General features: G+C 35.0%; 1 protein-coding gene across 1 annotated transcript in view; it reads left to right on the plus strand.

Annotated features, from left to right (window-relative positions):
* The window catches only part of LRRIQ3 (leucine rich repeats and IQ motif containing 3), a 245,295-nt gene extending 231,880 nt beyond the window's left edge, over window positions 1-13,415 (plus strand). The window contains exon 8 of the mRNA XM_082421407.1: window positions 465-13,415. Coding sequence (XP_082277533.1) covers window positions 465-621 — 157 coding nt within the window. The 3' untranslated portion in view covers window positions 622-13,415. The remainder of the gene's footprint in view (window positions 1-464) is intronic.
* The last annotated feature ends 4,739 nt before the right edge of the window (window positions 13,416-18,154 follow it).

Consider the following 18,154-nt stretch of genomic DNA (forward strand, 5'->3'; position numbering starts at 1 on the left):
CATCCTTGGTGTTCCTTCATCTTCTCATAAGGACACCTCTAAAAGGCCTTTCTACAAATACAGTCACATTCTAAGGTACTGTGGGTTAGGATTTCAACGTGTGAATTTGTGGAGGTCATAGTTCAATCCATAGTAGAGTCCTAGAAAGAGCTTGGATTTAATGAGGCTTAAGTAAAAGTTCTGCAAATCATGGCATAGTTTGGTTAGATGCCTCTTTGGGAATCTAAGCCAGAGTTTGTAAAAATTCTCAGTTATAGCTAATAGAAAACTTAGAAATATTAGCCCAAGATGAATATTATTTAATAATATAATAATATTTTAAGCAATAAGTGGAGTTTATCTTTTTCTCATTTTGTATATATCTATTTTGAAGGCATTTAATTATCATTAACAATTAGATTGATTGTTATGGTTTTAGTCATTTAAAAGTATCTCATTCTGTTACCTTACTTTTTTCTTCTTAGGGCTCAAGAAATATATAAAAGACACTGTGAAGAAAAGTTTGTTAATGATATGATTGCCTTTCAAAAAGCTTGTGAAAGATTGCAAGATGCTAAAACAAAAGCTGCAATTGTGAAAAAGAATTTAATCCTTAAAGTTCCCGATGGAATGACAAAGTGAACCAATGCCACATCCCATTCTATGGTCATTTTGAATAATGGCCATTATTTTTAGTTAAAGGACTTTGAAATAATACTATAAAAGAAGAAGTACTCTATGTCACAAGATGGATTTGTATGTAAATCTTCTAAAAATATAAAGAGTGATTAAAATGTTTCTCTTCTCGATCATAATTTAACTTAAATCAGGTTGAATTGGCTCACCTAAAGGTTCCTTACATATCCAGATATCCAAGGGACAATGAAAAGTGATTTAATTTATTGCAGGAAATACTGCAAAGGCATTGCTTGTATTGTTTCATATCCTGAGTACAGCAATTTGTAAGCCATTCTCAGTTTCTCTGGCAAACTTAGAATAGTAATTTTGGCCCCAGCTGTTGACTTTTATTAAGACACTGTGTTCTTTGATTAGTTTCTTTGCCTGCTTTCTTATATTTAATTATATTTCCTGTTTATTTTGTTAAAACAATTTCTTTTTTCAAAATAAAAGTTTCACCATTACATTGGTGACTCATGTTCTTATAAAAATTCAGAAAATATAAATTTTAAAAGGGAAATTAAACATCCTTATTAACTTCCTAGAAGATTGTAAGATTTTTGTATATTTACTTTCAATGTGTTTGCCTTTACATATATGGGGGGCAGAGAGGAGAAATAGAGACAGAAAGGATGCATGTAATTGAGTAATTGTGATCATAAAGTATTCAGAAATGGTATATATTCATTTTAAGTCTATTTAATACATATTCATAGTGTAGAATTTGAAAAATAAAGAATATAAAAAGATATAAAAATTCTTTGTAAAATTTTAGTCGATTTTCAATAGTATTTTCAATCTAGAAAGATAAATGTCTCACTTATTATGACATTGCTCACTTAATACAATGTAACTAATGCCATTCAAAATTTCTCTTTAATACTCATCAGTTATATATGCAAGTTTTTCTTTTTAAAATTCTCTAATTTTATTAGTCTATGGTAAATTTCCAAAAATTAAATATTTTACAACAGCAGTTGTTCATTGTGCTTCTATGCTGGACTGCTAAAAAATGCTAGTAGCATTTTCCTCATGTTCTGTAAAATAATAGCTGTCTATTTAAATCCATGGTATCAGTTCTCCCTTTTCTTATTAATTTGCAGATAACTAATGAGCAAGTCATATTGGTATTTCTAATTATTCTTCAAAAACAACAAAGGGGGATACAGTGAAGTGGTAAAAGTGTGACAGATGTAGATTTCCATAACAAATTAGATAATCTCTCTGTTACCCCGTTTTTCTGTTCTGTATTTGGAAATAATACATTCATTTATGAATGTATTATAATACATTCATGCTTTTTGGGATTTAATTAAAAATAATAGTCCATGTCATGTAGCATTGTTATGAGACTTGAATGAGAAAAACACGAAAAGCAACATAGTGCATTCCACAGAGTGGGCACTTAATAAAGGTAAGTATGTAGTAGTGGATGCAGAAGTCTTTTCTGTGTACTTATAGGAGGATTTGTCAACTATCTAAGAGCTGAGGGACACTTTATCAAGGAATGGTAGAATTTGTTGTATTATATATTTGAATATAATTAATTCATTCAATCAATACATTTATTTACTATTTGTTGCCCTTTCTATATGTTCCCATTCCATACTACAGATCTTTTATAATCTTTATCACACAACAAGTAATCGATAATTTCCTTGCTAATTTCCACCCAACTGTGAGCTTCTTTAAGGCAAAGACAATTTTACTCATCTCTGTATTTCTATTACTTTGTACTAATGCAGATATTATATTACACACAACGCTTTTTCTGTTTATAGCTCTGTTTTCCTATTTATGTGTGGTCCCAGGTCAATCTCATGACTTTTACTGCTGCTTGCTGTTTATGTTTTGAATAATCAAAAATCTATATCTCTAGGTTATATCTTAAATTTCATATATCATCTCCTATATTTCCAAATGCATGCTAGATACCTCTACTTTGAAGGCATAAAATCTTTTAAAAAAATCATACATTGAAATGGAATTTATTATTATTTTTTACTATTTCCCTCCCTTTCCAATCTTGCTTCTCTTTCTATATTCCCAAACTTCCCTAGGTTCATAACCATCTAAAGTTTCCCATGTTAAAATTTTAGAATATATATTTGACTTCTTTCTCTTACCTCACCACATCTTATTAAATATGAAGCCCAAAACTTCAATTTGCAGAAGGTCTCTTTGGCAGAGACTGGCTAGCTTTTCACCAAACCTATTTTCTGTTTCTTCAGGACACAATTAGCCCATATTTTCCATCCTCCTTACTCAGTTAATCGAGGCAAAGGACTGAATTTTGACCAATGGAATCTGGGTAAAAGTGATTGGCAACCCTTCCAGGTATATACCATGCACTATCCTCCATTATTTTTCCTCTTCTTTTGCCACCTTGGAAAACACGTGTTAAAGATGGCTGAGCCACAAGATGAAAAGAGTCTGGGTTCCCAAATCACTGCTTGTAGTGTGATCAAGAACACGTGTTTTGTTCCTTGGCAAATTTTTCACTGAGGACAAGACAGTAAATATTTTAAGCTTTGTGGACCATATGGTATCTGTTGCAACTACTCAATTCCATGTTGTGGCACAAAAGCAGCCATAGATAGGATGAAAAAATATGAGTGTGATTGTGTTGCAGTAAAAATTTATTTACAAAAACAGGAGGTTTGTCGGATTTGGCCCATGGGTGGTGATAGTTTCCCAACCCTTCATATAGATAGTTGGGCTTGCAATTTTTTAGACCTTATATATGCAAGGGTGCTAGATTCTTCTAACCCAATACAAATGTTAAACATAACCAATTTCTCAAATAAATAACTACTTACAACATTCCTTATGCAAATAAGGTTATCCTAAAGTATTTTTACAGATTAAAATAACTTTGTTTACACATGCTAGTAATACTGAAGTATTTCAAAATAAATCATCATTGAAACCAATATATAAACACCAGGACAAAATTTGCTTAAATAGGAAAGTGCTATACTGAAGTCAAGGTTAACAGGAAGAAATAGCAGCAGGTTACACTAAAAAAGAGGGTGATGGAAAGAAAAGGGGATTAGAGCCAAAGAGGTGACATACTGTGAGCACTTTCTTTGAATAGTGAGATACTGTTAGAAGAAAAGATTTCTTTTCACTTCTTCCCAGAGTTTCCTTAACAGAAGCAGTGACCACTATAGGCCTGAAGCAGTATCCAGATATTACAGCAGCAACATCTCATCGTAGAAGAAAATTAAGAGGTCACTTAGCAAGCTTTTCCTCTTTATCTTTCTTAGAACCAAGGTTAAATTTGTATTTTCTGTCTGATAATCAATCCACTAGTCCAAGCTCTATAATAGAGTGCAATGATTAAGGCACAGGCTTTGGAATCAGAAAGACCTGAGCTTAAATTCTTTGGAAGTTATTGAAGTTCAATAGAAATTTCAGTTTCTTCATTCATAAATGAGATGATGTATGTAAAGTGTTTAGGATATTACTATATCACAGTAAGCACTCAGTTCATGGCAGTATACTTACGTACAAAGGCAGTAGAGATTTCATGGATTCATGAGAAATGACTTATTCTCTTTAAATTCACCTGGTGTCTTTTTGATACATTTGTATTGTGTTTTGAAGAAAATATTTCCTAAAATTGCATTTTTATCTGCCAGCAGGAGTGAGCCTTGGAATTACAGAAGCTAAAAAGACCTATCTAAAGTCATTTGCTGGGAAGGTGAAAGGGACGGACAGGACAAAAGCAAGAGAAAGGAGCCATTATGCAAATATATGTTCATTCACATAATCACACAAGGGCAAGCATAGTAAGAGACTCTCAGAATGTCCCCAGATAAAAGCTTTATTCCTATTATTTGGCTAGTCTGCCTATTATTTTGACTATTTATTACTAACTGCAATAATTTGTTATTGGATACACAATATAAAAAGATGTACTTTGTAACATCAATCACTTAAAATGTAAGGGGGTAAGTATAGTTTATGCTATCAAAGTTAAGTTGTTATCATGTTAATATGTTAGCATAGGATGTTATAACTTTAACACATTTTATGTAAACCTCATGGTAACCACAAAGGAAAAACCTGTAGTAGATACACAAAAGATTAAAGTAAAGAAATCAAAGTATACCACCACAAGAAGTCATCAAATCAAAAAGGAAGACAGCAAGAGAAGAAGATAGGAACAGAGAAATTGCAAAACGGTCAGTAAACAGTTAACAAAATGGCAATATTAAGACCTTAACTATCAACAATTACTTTAAATGTAAATGGATTAAATTCTCCAATCAATAAATAGAATAACTGAATGGATTAAAAAATAAGATCCAGTGATACTGATGCCTACAAGAGACTCACTTTAGCTTTAAGGATACACATAGGCTCAAAGTGAAGGGATAGGAAAAGATATTGCAAGCAAATGGTAACCATAGAGAGCAGGGGTAGCTATACTTATATCAGACAAAATACACTTTAGGCTAAAAATGGTGACAAAAGACAACAAGGTCATTATATAATGATAAGGGGTCAATTCACAACAAGATAAGAAGATGGTAAATATTTATGCACCTAACACTGAAGCACCTAAGTATATATATAAAAAAATACTAACAGAACTAAAAGAAGAAATAAACAACAGTACAATAACAGAGCACTTTAATACTTGACTCACAACAATGGAAAAATCATCAGACAGACAATTAATAAAGAAACAGTGCATTTGAATATTTTAGACAAGATGGACCTAGCAGACATACATAGAATATTCCTTTGAACAGCAGCAGAATTCTCCAGCATATAAAGAAAACTCTCCAGGACAGATCATATGTTGGGCCACAAAACCTGTCTCAACAAATTCAAGAAGATAGAAATCATATCAAGTATCTTTTCCAAACACAATGCTATGAAACTCGAAATCAACAGCAGGAGTAGAATAGGAAGTCATATTTCCCCATAACAACTAGCCAAAATGGATAACCATTCTCTCTCAGACTCTCTCCCTCTCTCTCCATGTATGTGTGTATTATGTATTATGCATGTATGTATCTGTCTGACAATTGGAGAGCTGTAGTTGCAAGGAAAAGTGTAGGCACTGAATTCTTAATAGGGAGGAGCCCTTCCTAGGTGAGCAGAAATGCCAAAATCTGGGCATGGGTAGGCTGAGACTTGGGCTTGTCAGGCAGAGAGATTTTACTGGGTTAATTTAAAATATATAAATTTATAGTTTCATAATTTATAAATTTACAAAGATTTTTGGGTTGGTATGATGGATTAGAATCTTTAAAACCTTCAGATACAGAGCTAGTTCTCCTTGCTGAATTTCTCCAGTGGAACTTCTGCTGAGTTTTTAGTAATTCAGGAAGCTGGAAGGCTGTGCTTGAAAGCAGAGAGAGAGAGAGAGAAAGAAAGAGAGAGAGATGTGTAACCTTCATGGTTAGATTCCAAAGACCTGCTAGAATGAGGAATTGGTAATATACATATGTTTGATTTCACCTTCCAAACCACAGAACAAAAAAATACTAAAGCTGCAATAGGTCCCCCATCCTACTCAATCCCTAATTGGATAGAAGTGATCAATTCCTTGCTCTTAGCAGCCTGGAAGGTCTTGCCCTCTCTAAGGGAAAACAAAATATACTCCATTCTCTCAAGTTATTTTAAACATAGTGTCTTACATACAATTAAGAAAGCTGCGAGACACATGAGTACATAGGAAAATATGACCACAGATGCCCCAGATGTTGCAATCAGTAAACAAGAACTTTATGTAAAATGTTTCATAAATATTTTAAAAATTAGAGGAAAAATCAACCAAATGGATTAAAAGATGGAGAATTTTAACAGGGACATAAAATCTCTAAAAGAGAACCAAGTCAATTTCTAGAAGTTAAAAATGCCATATAATAAGTTAAGAATTTATTGGATGGATTTAATAGCATACAAGGCAGAGCAGAAAGAACTTGAAGACAGTCAAGAGAAATTAGAAATTACCCAAACTAGAGCACACAAGGGGGGGGGGGGGGAATATATATATATATATATATATACATATGAAATATTTGAGGTTTTCTTATCTAGAAGTAATTCAAAGTGAACAAAGAACATTGAGAAATGGAGAATTCATAACAAATACTTGTTTCATATCTGTCTTACAAATAATTACTGAAAGCCATGTAAGTGTTACTGGTGTTACTGGTTATTGGAATTTAAGTATTACCCATGTTAGTCCCCTCCACTGCCTTTGAATGTCAGTATTTTCAGATTGCTTGTGTCTAAAATCAGCACAGAAAGTTTTTCTCAATTAAACTGAAATAGTAATATATATTGTGTATTATATATAAATGTACATTTATATATGTAAATTTACGTGTGTGTGTATATATATATATATATATATATATATATATATATATATATATATATATATATATATATAATTTGTTTCCCTACTCCACTCTTCCAGCCAGTTCATTTTTAAAAGTTTCTTAGAATTCTGTTGCACTCTTTCATAGAATAAATCTTGCCTTCAGTGCAAATTCTAGACTTAATCAGGATGATTTCTTATCTTTCTGCCCATAGACAGACACAGATTCCATGTATGTGCAGGCATATACACAGTAAAAAAATTTAAAGAACAATATTTAGTCTTTGCCCAGAATTCTCTCTTTAGAAGTGCTACCAAATTCCCTGATTTGTTTCTAGTATTTATCTTCTACTAGTATTCTTGGTTACTTATGTTCCAATCATGCTGAATACCAATGGTTCTTGAAAATGCCATGATTTTCTGCTTTCCTCCTTTGATGTCAGTATTTCTCCCTCCCAGCTGGAATGCTCCATATCACAAATACTAGCAGAATAATTTCTCAAGATACCTAATACCTCAACAATGTGGTCTATGAAAATTTGCCTGATTCTTTCAATTAGATGTATTCTACACCTTCTGAACCACCATAGTACTTAAAATATTGTATTTCCATTATAAAAGCAATATCATTTTTGAAAAGTAGAGAATACAATAAAACTTATAAAATAAAATTAATAGCATTTAAAAGGCTGCAACCTACAGATAATCACTGTTAACATTTTGGAGTCTTTCATTTCAGATTTAGGTGTGTATGTGTGTCCTTTTCACCAATCTCTCTTCCCTGCTTCCCACCCAACCCCTCCACCCCACTCTACCACTTTCTGGGTCACTGATACATGACTGTTAGCTGAGCTCTTCTTGTCTTTGGCCTCACACATACCCCTGTGGTAACTAAGTCTAATATGGGCTAATATCAGCATCACCCAACACATCCAAGCATATCCTCTCTCTGATCAACTGTTCATTGTAATTCAGGTATCATAAGTGGATGAATATACAGAGTCATTCAGGAGAATGAAGTGTAAATAGCAGTACTTGCACGTATTGGGAAAGAGTTATCCTATTTTTATGCTGCTACAGATCCTGAGTTTGAACCAGGAGGAAGAAGTGATAGAGGAATAATCTATCTTCCTACCTTATTTTAGGAAAGTGGAGTTTTTTCAGCTAATGAGGCAAAGTACTGATATACTAGAGAATGTTTTTCTCAGTTTGGTGGGCATTTAACCTTTTTTTTTTTTTTTAAATCTGTATCTCAACACCCTTCTTATATTTGCAGAAAACCCTCCCACTTTGTGGGATTTTAGGGAATAAACAAGACTGTCTACCACAGTGGAGGGAGTCATATATTTTAACTATGGCCTCATAAATACATACAGAAATAAAGATTACAGCTTCTACTCATATCATTTTCATTGTTGTGTCATGAACATATTTTTTATAGTTTAATTGGTATCTTTTTTTCTTCCTCTCCATTTCCCCTGGTCCATATGTGTAATATTAATGTAATTATAATAGACCTAAAGAGGAAGGGACATTGTACAGTGATCCTGAGCTCCGAGTAGGATCTAGTAACTAATGAGACTTTGGATTGTTTCCCTTATAGAAGTGGATGTATGGTTTTTTGTTGTTGTTGAATAAAGAATATTTATGTTAGAATTGAGTCACTTTTGCGGGGAATGAGAAGTGTTAGCATCAGAAGACAGGTGTAGCTGGGCATTTGTCAAGTTCTTTTCGTTTTTGTCTCTATATCATCTGAATGCCCTTTTTCAGGGGACATACCTTTTGGTTAGATCATGCTTTGAGCTATGGACCTCTGTCCCAACACAAAATTTAGAAGGATCAAATAATTGTCACCCCAACTTCTGCCAGCTATTTGATGCTCATGCTAGTACTTTTAATCCTGAAAAAGTGGTACAAAGACCAAAGACCATTAAGAAGTCATTCGCGGTGGCATTAAGAGTTCAATAGTGGCAGCATCAAATTTCCAGCATTAGAAAACCAAAAGTTGATCATTTCTGTGGCATTGTCCAGCCTGGACTACTGCTACCTAGCCTCCTTTGGTTTTAGCTCATTTTTCTGAGCTCAGTCCCCAGATTTCTCCTGTTGATATGAGTTACCTAATATCCTTCCACTGAGTACCTTTATTGTTTCACTAGCAATGTTCTCAGTTGCATGCAAGAATAAGAAGAATTCTAATACACTTAGTTGATCTCAACAAACCTTAATTTTATCAAGCATAAATGATTTCTTTTCTGAAACTGGCACAGTAGGCTTTTTGTCTTAATCATTTGTCAAATGGTTATAATAACCAATCATAAAGATTTTAAATGTAGTGAATGTAAAACACCCAGAACAGTGCCAGGGTCATAAGAAATGCTATAATAATGTTATTAATTATTGTATTAATTTATATTTACATTACTAAATGATTATTATTAATCATTTTCACTGCTGTAACTTTTCAGCTTTTGGGGAAATTGGAAGGGAATGCATCAGAGGCTGATAATGAGAAGGCACATGTTAAAAGTCAGTCATGGTACTCTGAGGCTACAGCCCTGTGACGCTCATCTTCCCTTGTATTATGATCATCTGTCTTCTTGTTTAACATCTCCAGTTAGGTTATAAAATCCTTGGGGTCAGGAATGTGTGTCACCATTTTTCTGTTCCCAGCTGTCTCTAGCAGAGTCCTATACACTATAGGTGGTCCTCAGTGATCATTCACTGATGTCTTCCTCAGCTGTGATTTAGTGTGTGTTCACTTCGATAACTAAGTTGAAAGATTTTTCTTAAAGTCTACATCCAAAAAAAGAACAGAAAAACTGCTTATATATATTTATCTTTATTATAAATGTGTATACTGAAATATACATGTCAGTTCTGTAAAATCAGATTTCCATTAACTCCTATGACACTCCAGTGGCATCACCTTTAAAAATATCACTAATAATCTTCTATTGGTTAATAATCTTCTATTGGTTAAAGCAGCAATTTTTAGCCCTTATTTTTCTGGCATTTGTGGAAGCATTGGATAATGTTGATTTCTTCCTCTTTGCTACATCTTTTTCCACCTCAACTTCCATGATACCATGTGCTGTTCTTCATATTCTTCCTTACTTTTTGACCTTTATTGCACTCCTATTGCTTTTTCCTTAAATGTTGTTGTTACTCATCCTTCCATCTACAATTTTTTTCTCAGTTCATATTTGTTTTCTGATTGACAGAATGCAGGGCCATAGTTTATGGTATAGCTTATATTCTAACAGGTCCTAAAAGCATCTCTCCTGAGCTCCAGATATATTTCTAACCATCCACTGCATATGTTTACTTGGATGTCCTCCTCAGAACTCAAGCTCAACATGCTATGAACTAAAATCACTTCCTTTCTGTTTAGAACCTATCCTATGGGTCATCCCAAACATCCTTCTTTACCTCATACCTTATGTAATCAAATCTTGTCCATGTTCTTATCTCTGCTTTCAAAACTCTCCATCTCTGACTCTCCAATGGCAATGTTTAATTCTTACTAATTCTTTCCTCAAATCTGCCTCGCATTTCCTTCTAAAATGCAAATCTACTCTTTGATTGTGTCTCCATTGTTATAGAATGAAGTCAAAACCCTTTTCATTTAGCAGAAAAAAAATCCTTAATGACCTTGCCAACCACTGCCTTTCTAGCCAACTCTCAATCCCAATGTTCCAGCCATTGGACTATTCACAATTCTCAAATTCCTTTGTCTTAATTTCCCTTATCCTCTTTTCTGCTTGGAGAATTTCTGATTGATCTTTTAGAGTTGAGGGGTATCGCTGCAAGAGTTTTCCCACAGTGCTTCTGTGCATGCCTCCATTATAATATTTGTTACGTGGCGTTACAACAAAATTGATTACATACTGTTCCACCCATTTGATTAGTATTATATTTAATTTTGTATCCCAGTGCTAAGAAAAAATGAAAATAGTATATTTTTTATTTTTCTCTGTATACTATTTAGTCCTTGGAATAGTTTCAAGAACAAAGCGTTGTCCTTTAAGATACTTGTTTTTATTAAAATCTTCTCACCTGTGTAGGGGCAAAAGATTGATGAATATAATTTACAGACTGATAAAATTGAGATAAAGTCATTAAGTACCACTAAAATTTCAAGAAGTAAACTCTCATCTGCCTTATTCTTTGAATTAACCATCTCAACCGTTCTGGTGAGGAATCAACTTTTAGGTTAAAAGCCCCATTTATAGTAATTTCAAAAACCTCCTACTCTCTCTTTTCCCCACATTTAGAGGGAAAAAAACAAACTTGAAAGCTGACTTGTTTTTAGAATTTTGCTTCTTCTAAAAATGTGACTCTTTAGATAAAGAAGAAGAGTGATTATGAGAGTTTAAACAAAGAATGAAGTACTTTATCATAGCTTTGGAAAGAGTTCCTAACACACTACCTGCATGCATAATTGTTAACTATACTCTTCCTGGCCTCCTCTCTCCTCTCCTGCTGCCATTCTGCTAGCCAGAATACAGACTGCAGTTAGGCTCCCTATGAAGATGACAGCCACGATCATGCCACTACCCTCATGATACACAAAGCAAAGTGCGTTGCAAAAGAGGAAAGCCACCTGCTTATCATACAGGCATTGGTTTTCTTATATTTGAAGGGCCAGGGAGTGCTAGCTCCAAAAAAATCATCAGCAGAGGCTTTTAATTGTTCAGGTAATTTGCCTCAGAGTACAATATGTGGCCTTGGAGATAAGCTGGGCCTCATGAAAATGATGACTTGTGTGTCAGAAATCTGTAGACAATGGCCTTGTTTACCTGATATTGACCTGTGGTAAAGGTCTCTATTATAAAGTCATCTTAATATATGGCAAAAAAGAACACAACACATCATAAAATATACTTACTGTGTGTGCTCTTAAGTCTGTGGGTGTATGTATGTGTTTCCATTTGAACATAAGCAGGTGCCAGTCTATATGTGCAAATGAGAGCTACTGAAAATAACTGAAGCTAGGAAAAGCAGTGGTTTAAACACTCAGCCAAAGGAAATATCTCTTGGGTTTAATTGCCTAAAAGGGAAATATATACATGATACTTTCCCAGACCATGAGGAGAAAAAGTCTTTTTATCTACTTTACTTTAGGAGAGTGAGATATATACCTGATGAAAACGGAAGCATAATGCCTAGTGCCAGGTAAGAGGTACTTTATTTCATATAGTTTACTTTTGGAGAGAGTGATAATACCTGGTGAAAACAGATAACACCTAGTGCTAGGTAAGAAGTGTAATATAAAAGACCAGGTAGGGCTGGATCCAGGTTTTTATTGGTCCTGAAACTTACTCAACTTGAGAGAATCCTCTTTTAGAAAAATTATCTGAAATTACAAATATGAAGTTGGGCAAAAGACCTTGGAAGGGGCCTATAAAACAATGGGTACTAAAATTTAAAAGTTCCTTTGTCTTCACTATAAATCTTCCTCCACAGACTGGAAACCTGGAAATCTCTTGATAAGGAAGGAAAGAATCCTTGAGAAAATGTGACTGTCAGAGCTACAGAACCTTCTTTCATACTCTCATGAATAGAGATGGTCACCAACCAGGTGAGAAATGAATGTTGTATTTGTATAATATGCAATACATCTGAATTGATATGCATAGTTCCTAGAAGTCAAGACATATTTCAAATATAACCTTTGTATTTCATATCAGCACTTCCTCTATCATTTCAGGATAATCTCTTCATGCTTTTTGGCCTGAAATAGTCAGGCTAGGGTGACAGACCCTCCAGTCTCAGGGACTTAGTCCTACTCAGTTCATTTCTCACTGATACTACATGTCCAATGGGCCTGAGGAAGGCATCACCATTTCATAGCTTCACCATCTGTTACACATGGTCTCCAAGGCTGCTATGGCAAGGAAAGGGAGCATAGTGGAAAGAACATAGTCCAACAGCCCATAAATTTCTTGGCTCCAAAGTGATATATGTCACATTTGCTTATAGCCCTTTGTCCAGAAATTTTCACATGGACTTGCCTAACACAAGGGCTTTGAGAAATGCTGGGGAGCAGATAAAATGTTTTGGGACATGCATAGCCATACTCACCTATAGTATGGAGAATATTTGGGCATTCTTTTTAACCACTAATTCCAAGGAGACTTCATTTCCGATATTTACACATATATGGAAACTTAAGATCTATGCCATATATATTTAATAATTAGAATAGTAATTGGTATATAAAGAGTCCTTAAAAATGTTTTTAAAATAAACAAGTGAATGAAGGAATAAATGAATGAATACAGATCATTCACAGTGACTCTAATTCCTGTAAGATGCAAAAAGCAAACATGTGTTCCTAAAATGTACATCAAGTAAGTCCTAATACTATAACTTTGCATTGCTGCTGCCTCTTCTTCCTCTTCTCCCTCCTCCTCCCCCTCCTCCTCCCCTCCTCCTCCCCTTCCTTCTTCTTCTTCTTCTTCTTCTTCTTCTTCTTCTTCTTCTTCTCCTTCTTTTCCTTCTCCTTCTTCCTCTTCCTCTTCCTCTTCCTCTTCCCCTTCCCCTTCTCCTTCTCCTTCTCCTTCTCTTTCTCCTTCTTCTTCTTCTTCTTCTTCTTCTTCTTCTTCTTCTTCTTCTTCTTCTTCTTCTTCTTCTTCTTCTTCTCCTTCTTCTTCTCCTCCTCCTCCTCCTCCTCCTCCTCCTCCTCCTCCTCCTCCTCCTCCTCCTCCTCCTCCTCCTCCTCCTCCTCCTCCTCCTCCTCCTCCTCCTCCTCCTCCTCCTCCTCCTCCTCCTCCTCCTCCTCCTCCTCCTCCTCCTCCTCCTCCTCCTCCTCCTCCTCCTCCTTCTCCTTCTCCTTCTCCTCCTCCTCCTCCTCCTCCTCCTCCTCTTCCTCCTCCTCCTCCTCCTCCTCCTTCTCCTTCTTCTTCTTCTTCTTTCTTCTTTCGATATCTCTTTTCAAGTCTGACCTGATTGTGGCTTTTAAAAAATAAAATGCTTTGCATTTCAAAAATCTTATATTCTGTCAAGTGTGCCAGGTTTAGAAAATAATTTGAACTCAGAATGCTTACTAGGATTGATATATTTTTAAACAAAAGGACTGACCTTGAGAAATTAAATGTAAAGAAAAGCAAAGATAGGTCCAGGGAGAAATTGACTGTCAGCTACAGATTGACTTGTCACTTGCCTCAGAAGGAGCTGAGAAGGAAAACTAAGAAAATAGGAGTTTTCTTTAAAGAGGGAAATTATCTAAATTTAATGAATGTTTCCATGATTATTTTATTAATGATATTTGTTTTGAGTGACATATAGATTTTTTTACTTATGATTGTTATTTAAACATACTTTCTCATTCTGTATTTTTTCCTTTGAAATATTACTAATATCTTTTCTTTGTCATGCAATTTTACAACTTACCAACATTTAAAATGAATTTATTTCTATTAGAATATATTTTGTATGATGAGTTGAATAATATAGTTTATTGCATTATAGCACTATGTGAGGGATATTATTTTACCTTTTACCTCCCACTGGCTTAAGTCTGGTACTGTCCTAAAATATTGTGTGTGTGTGTGTTTTCCCCTCCATTTTCGCTACTACTTTCTGGAGAATTGTAAGATCCAGCAGGGTTCACCTGATTTTGCCTTTCCTTTCTCCTATAAATTATAGGCAATAACTCTGTTCTAAAGTACTGAGTTTTCTTTAAAAAGACTAGCTTGCCCCCTTATTTCATGGTGTCTGAGTCCATCACTAACAAAGAGCCTTGGGGAACTATTTTCACTAATGGACTCAGTACTCCCCCAGTGTAGTTAATTTCACTCTTATGGTCAGAATGAGTTAATGTTCTTTGCTACAGGGTGTAACATAGACACTGAGGAGAAGATGATAGTCTGTGTTTTTCCAAAATGGACATATTTACAAGTCATTAACAATTTATCTCCCAGAAGTTTTCCCTTAGTTTTTTTTTTTTTTTTTCCCTCCAGAAACTGTAAACTTACACAATATGCAATCATCACTCTTTGGATAGGGCATTTCAACAAATTTGATTTTCTTATATATTTTTGCCTTTCAAACAACTTGATGGGTTGTTTCATTAATCTCTTGGTCTCCCTGCCTCTCCTCTATCTGGCATCACTAGCCAAAGGCAGAATTGCTCAGATATAAAGGAACAGACTCCAACTGCAAATATATTATGAACATAGCAAACAAAGATACTTTTTGATTATTGGATGGTAAAAGTTGGGTAAACTCCATCTATTATTTAATGTAACTGTTATTAAATATAGGTTTTCATAATTTGGAATTGCGGTATATAAACTGTAAGTAGCTATTTATATAAACTGTGACCTAGTGATTGTGGTTTGCACATTTATTCAAAAAATATTTTTTGAATACCTACTTCATGCCATGAAAGCTGGGGAGAAGATGGAGGGCAAAATAAGACAATCTTTGTTCTCAAAAATATATAAATAATTATTTTTAGGATACTACATATTTAGGGTTACATGTAAAAATACATAAAGTTTTCATAATTATACTATGCTGCTGTTCTTCTAACCTTCACACATAAAACCTTTATGAAGCCTTCGCAGGCAAACTTTATCTAACTTTACTCGGTATGTATTAGAGTCAACCCATAGCAATTAATCAATCAATTCAATTGTCAAGAAACAAATCTTTACTGAGCTCCCACCATAAGCAATATATTGTGCTTGACCAGTGATGAATGCAAAGAATTAAAAGGCAATGCCCACTCTTTTCTCAAAGAATTAAAAAATAATACTTGGTCAGATTAAAAATGCACATGAGATAGTAAATTACAATAAAAATGAACATGTGATACATCCCAATTGATTCATACAGAAATGTACACTGGGCATTCCCATTTGAAAGTTTGGTAGATACCTCAAGCTATAACCTAAGGTACTCTCATGTCCTCCTCCATCCGACCAATGCTGCTCTTCCCCAGGGTCCCACCATCCAAAGCAGACAACAAGGCATCATTCTAGATCCAACTGCTCCACTGTCCCCCTCTTTTCTCTGTATCTAGTAACCTATAGGCCATTTCTATTTAAAATCTTTAAAACCTATTTCTTAAAGCAAAGTACGTTTTGCCTTCACTAGTTCAGACACTCATCATCTTTGTCCTGGATATACTGCAGAGAAGTCACTTTTAACTTCTCTCCTTAATTCTCTTCTTCTTCTAACTTTTCTATCTCCAAACCTCAGACACATCAACCTTTCTAAAGTATAAATCTAGACTCACTTAGCTAAAAATAAACTGTTAATTCCTCCCCATTGCCTTAAGATTAATGTCTAGGCAACTTAGCCTGGCACACAAAGCCCTTTAAGATGTGGTTCCTCCTCTGCCTCTAGCTCACCACCAGCATCTACTACACTGTTCTCCAGTCACACGCAGTCACTCTGAAGATGGTGCCCCATTTTTTCTGGCAGTGTTCTAGCCTACCACCTACTTGTTTTGGCTTAGCCATATTCAGAATTGAGAGATAGCCTATGTACATACCTCCCTTGGAAAATTTTCTTTCTCACTTTACCCTTCCTACTCCCATTCTGAGTCTGGTGTCCCTTCTGTATGTGCATATGACCCTAATCATGGCTGTGATTATTTTTTATGACATAGTGCTGTATTTGTCCATTGCCTTTCTTCCCATAGGCTGTAAGATTCTTGAGGGTAGAGACCTGTCCTCTCATCATTTTCTCATCAGCAATCCACACAGTGCCTGATATATAATGAGCACTTGGTAAACATTTGTTGAGTTGAGTCAATAAATACCCTGGACACTCAGGAGAGTGAGCAGTTACCTTAGATATAATGACTTACTGGAAATAAAACCAGGTAAGATGCACAAGACCCAGCAGACATTGTCTGTCAGGCACAGAAACTGCTCAATTAATACTAATCTCCTTTCCCTAGAATTATCTCTTAAAATCTGATTGCAATTACATGAATGATGATGAGAAAGAGGAGCATTATAAATTGGGGACTGTATAAGTCTCAGTTTCAAAAAGTATTGTTGGGATTAAAGGGAGTTTAGGGATTAAAGAATGTGTGAGGAGGTAAGGAAGGGAAGGTCTGAAAGTGGAGCTGGTGGATTAGACAGCCAGTCACTGACTGTAGCCAGAAGCATGGCTGGAGAGGCTGGGGCCCACACAGAAGTTCAAGAAGCTGCAGTGCCTGGTGGTGGTGCTGGTGTCATCCAGTGAGGTGACAACATACAGTTCAGCCCAGGAAGAAAGGTGCAAAAGAAAGGGGAGGAGATAATGAAAAATTGGCTGAGGTCAGAGAGTAGATATAGGCAATATAGCAGGGAGAAATAGTTGAGAAAATTAGATTGGCCAGGTAAAGAAGTTTGAGAGGCCATGTGGGGAAATGGGAAAAGTTTGGACTTTGGAGTTAGAATAATTTGTTTTCAATCCAGACTCTGCCATTATTAGCTATATGACCTGACTAAATACTTAATTTCTCTAAGCCTCAGTTCCTCATGTGGAAAATGGGGATAAACCTTGTAGGCAGGGTTGTCATGAGGATTAAGTGAAATGATGTATGTAAAGCTCCCGGGCTTGGCATTTATTAGACATTCTGTAAATTTTAATTACCATGTTATCTTTGTAGATCCTTGGGTCTTTCATGGCCCTTTTGATGTCTATTGTTCTTAATAGTACTAGCAATGGAATCCCAATGAATTTTTTTTAAGCAAAGAATGAGAGACATTTCTCTATGAAAGTTGAGCTGGCTCTTGAAAATATTGCTCTTTAAATACTTGCAATATGTTTCTCTAGTGTATCTTACCTTTCCAGGAGTGTATATGAATTTCATTAGACTGCACCTTCATTGAGGGCAGAAGCTAAGTATCTATCTACTTATAACTTTCCACAGTACTTAATGCAATCTGATATCATGCACACAGTTGACAGTTGATGAATGTTGTTAACAGCAGCAACTGTATCAATTCCTGTCTCATACTACCTATAAGCTTCCCAAACTGAGAAATGAGCAAAAATGGGAGGTGGGAGAAAAAAGCATTTTAAGTACCTGAAATGAATTTACCAACTATGAAAAATAGCTAAAACAGGTGAACAATATGAAGTAAGCTGTATAAATTCAAGTGTGAAAAGGCAACACTTGAATAAACATAAAAATAACTGGTA

Source organism: Balaenoptera physalus (assembly GCF_965194825.1).
Source record: "Balaenoptera physalus genome assembly, chromosome: 1".
Taxonomy (NCBI): domain Eukaryota; kingdom Metazoa; phylum Chordata; class Mammalia; order Artiodactyla; family Balaenopteridae; genus Balaenoptera; species Balaenoptera physalus.